Source organism: Chrysochloris asiatica, unplaced genomic scaffold (genome assembly GCF_000296735.1).
Source record: "Chrysochloris asiatica unplaced genomic scaffold, ChrAsi1.0 scaffold00125, whole genome shotgun sequence".
Classification (NCBI taxonomy): domain Eukaryota; kingdom Metazoa; phylum Chordata; class Mammalia; order Afrosoricida; family Chrysochloridae; genus Chrysochloris; species Chrysochloris asiatica.
Window position 1 is genome coordinate 7,493,907 of NW_006408643.1, and position 6,757 is coordinate 7,500,663.

The 6,757-nt window shown below is 44.1% G+C and overlaps 1 protein-coding gene across 1 annotated transcript in view; it reads right to left on the bottom strand.

Annotated features, from left to right (window-relative positions):
- Positions 1-6,757, bottom strand: part of TMPRSS9 (transmembrane protease, serine 9) — a 68,467-nt gene that overhangs the window by 53,906 nt on the left and 7,804 nt on the right. Inside the window, exon 2 of the mRNA XM_006869057.1 lies at positions 3,095-3,222. Within this exon, the coding sequence (XP_006869119.1) occupies positions 3,095-3,222 (128 nt within the window). The remainder of the gene's footprint in view (positions 1-3,094; positions 3,223-6,757) is intronic.

Below are 6,757 nucleotides of genomic sequence, written 5' to 3' on the forward strand. Positions count from 1 at the left end.
TCACATAATCCAGTTTCTTTGATTATTTGCTCAGCATACAGAGTGAATAAGTCTGGTGGAAGGATACCACCCTGGCATACTCCTTTCCTGATTTTACACCAGTCGGTGTTCCCTTGCTCTGTTTGAACAACTGCCTCTTGGTCTATGCACAGGTTCCTCATGAGGACAATTAAGTACTCTGGACTATCCATTCTTCATAATGTTACCCATAGCTTGTCATGATCCCACACAGCCAAAAGCCACTGCAAAGTCAATTAAACGCAGTAAACACCTTTCTGGTGCTTTCTGCTTTCCACCAAGATCCATCTGATGTCAGTAATGATATCCCACGTTCCAAATCCCCATCCGAATCTGCCTTGAATTTCTGGCAGTTCTCTGTTGATGTTGTGCAACTGTCTTTTGACTCTCTTCAACAAAACTTTACCTGCATATCATATTAATGGTTCTGTTTGATGGTTTGCAGATTCTGTTGGGTCACCTTTCTTTGGAATGGGCACAAATATGGATCTCTTCCAATTAGGTGACCAGGTAACTGTCTTCCAATTTCTTGGCACAGGTGAGTGAGTGCCTCCAGTGTTGCGTTAGTTTGTTGAAACATTTCAATTTGTAATCTGTCAATTCCTGGATCCTTGGTTTTCGCAAATGCCTTCAGTACCATTGGTTCTTGATCATGTGCTACTTTATTCAATAGTTTGCCCTTAGAATCCTTCTATATTGCAAGTTGAAGCTTGAATTTTTTCTTCGTTCTTTCAGCTTGAGAAATGCTGAGCAACAGTGTTCTTCCCTTTTGGTTTTCTAACTCCAGGTCTTTGCACATTTCGTTCTATACTTTTGCTTTGTCTTCTTGAGCTGTTCTGAAATGTTCTTTTAATTATTTTAAATGCTGAAATGTTTTATGAAGCTCTTGGATCTCCTCATTTCTTCCATGGACTTTAGTTTCTCTATGTTCAAGAGCAAGTTTCAGAATCTCTTCTGACATTCATTTTGCTCTTTTCTTCCTTTCTTATCTTTTAAATGACATTATGCTTTCTTCCTGTTTGATGTTCTTGATGTCATCCCACAACTCTTCTGGTCTTCGGTCATTATGGTGTATAGTGCATCAAATCTGTTCTTCAGATGATCTCTAAATTCAGGTGGAATACATTTAAGGCTATATTTTGGCTCTTGTGGACTTGTTCTAATTTTCTTCAGCTTCAGTCTGAACTTGTAGTTGTTGTTGTGTGCTGTGAAGTCAGTTCCAACTCATAGCGACCCTGTACAGGGTTTCCGAGGCTACAAATCTTTATGGGAGCAGAAAGCCTCCTCTTTCTCCTTTGGGACATCTGTGGACCCTGAGGTTAGCAGCCCGATTCGTAACCACTACACTACCAGAACTCCTTCAGTCTGAACTTACATATGAATAATTGATGACCTATCCCACCGTCTGCCCCTGGCCATGTTTTGGCTAATAATATGGAGCTCTTCCACTGTCTCTTTCCAAAGATGTTTATTGTTATTGTTAAGTGCTGTCAAATCATTTCCAACTCATAGAGACCCTGTATAGGGTTTCCAAGGAGTGGCTAGTGAGTTTGAGTCAATTTGATTTCTTTGTATTCTACCCGATGAGGTCCATATTTGCAATGAAGACGTCATTGGTCATGCAACATTCTATCATGAGATCTCCAACATCATTTCTATCATCAAGGTCATATTTTCCAACTACTGATCCTTCCTCTTTGATTCTAATCTTCGCATTCAAATCCCCAGTAATTATCGATACATCTTGATTGCATGCTTGATCAGTTTCAGACCGAAGAAGTTGGTAGAATTCTTCAATTTCATCATCACTGGCTTTAGAGATTGGTGCGTAAATTTGGATAATAGTGGTATTAACCAGTCTTCCATGTGGGCATATGGATATTATCCTATCACAGACAGCGTTGTACTTCCAGATGATGTTATGAAGTGCCGTTGCGTCAGTTCCGACCCATAGCGACCATGTAATGTATAGGGTTTCCAAGGAGCAGCTGGTGAGCTTGAATCACCGACCTTGCAGTTCAAATGGCTTTGCAGTCTGACGCACTAACCCACAGCACCACACCAAGATAGATCTTGAAATATTCTTTCTGATGATGAATGCAATGTCATTCCTCTTGAATTTGTCATTCCCGGCATATGATTTTCTGATTCAGAATGGCCAATACCAGTCCACTTCAACTCACTAACGCCTAGGCGATCAATGTTTATGTGTTCCATTTCATCTTTTGACAACTTTCAATTTTCCTGGATTCCTACTTCGTACATTCCATGTTCCAATTATTAATGGATGTTTGTAGTTGTTCCTCCTCATTTTGAGTTGTGCCCCATAAGCAAATGAAGGTCCTGAAACTTTACTCCATTTGGTCACCATGAGCAGCTCTCCTTTCTCTCTGTAGACAGCCATCCACTGACTTTGCTCTCCTCACAAAGCCATAATCCCTAGTGCATCGGTACCAGAAATGCCACACTTGGGTAGCTTTAGGGAAACCCCATTCCAGATGCTGGCTCCAGGGGATGGCTCTCTGTGTAGGCTCTGAGGAATGTCCTTGTCTCAGTTTCTCTGGTATTCCTCTTGGCATCCCTTGGTTCCTTGGCATGCTCCATGGGGCTGTATCGTTCCCTTTTGCTGCCTGCCTGGGCCCGAGTCCTCTCGGCTCTCTCTATACAGTGGAACCTGAGAAAGCAGGAATTCGGGGGACGCCTTGTTTTTCTGGCTCTCGCAAGTTTCCTGCCTTTGTCAGGGTGCAGGCTTACCACATTTCTATTCTCCTGTTGGCATAAAATACTTGAATTTTCCTTCTTTCTCAGGTTCCTGCTGAATGAACACAGACACTGGGTTTCTAGGTTCTGCTCTGTCTCAAAAGCGAGTCCACAATAAAACATGAAAAAAAAAAAATTATACCACACACACACACAAAAAAAAGCGATTAGGTTTAGGACCCACCCTAACATCATTCGTGTGACCAAGTGATCTCTATTCCCAAATGGGACCCCATCCCGGGAGTAGGGTTACGATCCCTACACATATTTTGGAGAGACACAATGACTCCATAAGACCTCTCTGGCTCCCACTCACCAGCGTCTCCAGGGCTGACGTCAGCATCTGGTAATAGTCCGAGTTCTCTTGCTGCAAACTGCTGGCGTAGCGGATTCCTCCCAGCTGGGCCGTGTGCTCCACATCGACACCCTGTGTGGAGAGGAGGGCTGCGGACAACACCCAAGCCCTGTAAGAGAGCCTGGCCATGGGGTACCTCCGAACCCCAGTACCCCTGGACAAGCCAGGATGGTCTCTCCCCACCTGGGCGTGATCTGACAGCCTTCACAACTGTTGCCTTCAGTCGGTTAGTAATAGCTCCCTCTTTTTGACTCAGGGAGCTCTAGTACCACTGTGGGTTAAGCACGGGGCTGCCACCTGTCAGGACAGCAGGTCAAACCCATGGGGAAAATATGACTCTCTCTGTTCCCATAAAGGTTGACGGTCTCAGAATCCCAGGTTGCTGGGAATAAGAATCAACTCGAAGGCAGTGAGTCTGGCTTCTAACATAAGGATCCCTGTGGTGCCATGGTTAAGCGCTCAACTTTAACCGAAAGGTTTGCAGTTCGAACCTGCCATCTGCTGCACAGGTGAAAGGTGTGGCAAACTCTTCTGTGAAGAGGTGCAGCCTGGGAAACCCTATATAGGGGTGCTATGAGTCAGAACTGACTCCACGTCACTTAGCAACAACATATATGCACACACGCACACACATACGTGCACACGTCTGTAAAGCCATGCAGCCTGGGAAACCCTGCACGGGATGGTGATGAGCTGGAATAGACTCCACAGCACTTACAACACGGGGTGACTTGACAGCAGTGTGCTCTCGGGCATGTTCTGTTTGGTGACAAACTCTATAAGCGCCCACTGGGAGACACCCCCCCCCCCCCAGGTACACTCAAGACTGGATTACCCAGGGCCGATGAAACACAGACACACCCTGAGCAAATGGTTTATGCTCCTGCGTCTATGGAATTGGTTTCCGAGGCTGTAAATCTGGACAGGAGCAGAGAGACTTAGCTCCTTAGCAGGTGGCTTGGAAAACAGACACTGAATTTCCCACAGTTCAGAAAAACCAGTTGTCCAGAAAAAGAGGACAAGAATGCCATCAGTGGGGTTGATAAATTTTGACTTGGACTGTGTTCTGCTGTGACCGTTCCCAACAACTACAAAATGAAATAAATTGTTTTTAAAAATTGGCCAAGATTTACCAAACACAGTGTTTTTATTATAAAAGTAATACTGCTTATGATTAAAAAAAAAAACAAAAAAAACTTCAAAAAATCAAAGTTTTATGTCTTATCTGATGATATTAAGTAGGTATCTAAAGGGTCAAAACTATTGATCTTCTTGACAATATTCAACTGATTGCTTTTACATACTTTTAATAAGTAAGCAATGGAAGGGAAAATGATTGAGATGGCTTCTAGTTCCAGGAAATAAAATATTTAAATAACAAAACAAACCAATAAAATTTGCCTCAACTAGATTCTAGCTCTTGGTGACCCCATGTGTGTCAGAGTAGAACTGTGTTCCCCAGGGTTTTTGCTGGCTTATATTTCAGAAGTAGATTGTCAGTCTTTCTTCCAGAACACCTCTGGGTGGACTAGAACCTCCAACCTTTTGATCAGTAGCTGATCACATTAACAGTGTGAACCACCTGGGGACACTTCTCAGAGCTGAGGGCTTGGCTCTAGCTGGAAACCCTTCCTTGTCTATTTCAGCTTCTATTTGCTCTGTGTGTCTCTGAGCCTTGTTGTTGTTAGGTGTCATTGAGTTGATACAGACCCATAGTGTCCCTATGCACAACAGAACAAAACACTGCCCAGTCCTGTGCCAACCTCACAATCGTTGCTACACTTGAGCCCATTGCTGCTGCCACTGTGCCAATCCATCTATTGGGGGTCTTTCTCTTTTTCTCTGACCCTCCACTTTACCAAACATGATATCCTTCTCCAGGGACTGGTTCCTCCTGACAATATGTCCGAAGTATGAGAGACGAAGTTTGGCCATCCTGGCCTCCAAGGAGCACTCTGGCTGCCCTTCTTCCAACACAGATCTGTTTGTTCTTTTGGCAGCCCATGGCACTTTCAATATTCTCCTCCAACACCATAACTCAAATCAATTCTTCTACAGTCTTCTTTATTCACTGTCCAACTTTCACATGCATACGAGGTTATAGAAAATACCATGGCTTGGGTCAGGTGCACCTTAGTCCTCAGCTGACATCTTTGCTCTTCAACACTTTAAAAAGGTCTTGTGCAGCAGATTTGCTTAATGCAATATGTCGTCTGATTTCTCAAATGCTGCTTCCATGAGTGTTGATGGTGGATCTGAGCAAAATGAAGTCTTCGGCAACTTCTCTGAGCTGAGTCTATTCTTTTTGTAACTCAGAAGTGATTAGGTTTCAAACCCACCCTATTGCACTAAGCCCTAACTAACGTAACAAAAGAAAAGCCCTGTCTTCAAACAGGGTCACATTCACAGGCACAAAGAAATCAGCAGTTATCACTGAGCTGCTACTGGATCCTGGGGAACCCTGTGTGTCAGAGGAGAACTGTACTGCAGAGCGTTTTCAATGACTGATGTTTGGGAAATAGATGGGCAGGTCTTTCTTCCAAAGCACCTCTTTGGTGGACTTAAGTCTCCAGCCATTTGGTTAGCAGTTGATCACATTAGCCACCCAGGGATCAATCAGTTGTCATCCAGTGGATTTCCACTCACAGTAACCCTATAGGACGGACTAGAACTGCCCTATAGGATATCCAAGGCTGTAGTGCACCTGACCCAAGCTATGGTATTTTCAATAACCTCATATGCATGTGAAAGTTGGACAATGAATAAGGAAGACCATCAAAGAATTGATACAGTTGAGTTATGGTGTTAGAGACGGAAATTAAATGTACCACAGACTGCGAGAAGAACAAATAAGTCTGTGTTGGAAGAAGTAGTCAGAGCGCTCCTTGGAGGCTAAAATTTTTTGACATATTGTCAGAAGGGACCAGTTCCTGAAGAAGGACATGGTGCTTGGTAAAGTGAAGGGTCAGCAAAAAGAGGAAGCCCTCCAATGAGATGGATCGACACAACAAAAAGAGGAAGATCTCCAATGAGATGGATCGACACAGCAAAAAAGAGGAAGATCTCCAATGAGATGGATCGACACAGCATAAAAGAGGAAGATCTCCAATGAAGTGAATCGACACAGCAAAAAAGAGGAAGCCCTCCAATGAGATTGATCGAGACAGCAAAAAAGAGGAAGCCCTCCAATGAGCTGGATCGACACAATGGCAGCAGCAGTGAGCTGAAGCTTAACAATTGTAAAGTTGGCTCAGGACTGGGTGGTGTTTCATTCTGTGGGTCTGAACCAATTCGATGGTACCTAACACCACCAATAACAAGAGGCCTTTCTCCTGAGGAGTACTTGGTGTGTTCAAACCACTGTTCAGTGAGCCGCGGATTGCTTAAACACGGGTCCACCAGGGCTGCCTCACACAGACGTGTTGCCGTTGTCACTGAATTCATTGCAACTCATAGTGGTCTCGTGTGCAACAAAACAGAACACTGCCCAGTGCTGCGACATTCTCACAATCATTGCTGTGTTTGAGCCTGTCTTTTCCCCGGACCCTCTACTTTTTCCAGCAAGCTGTCTTCCTGGGACTAGTCTCTTCTGAATACACGCCAAAATACATGAGATGAAATCTC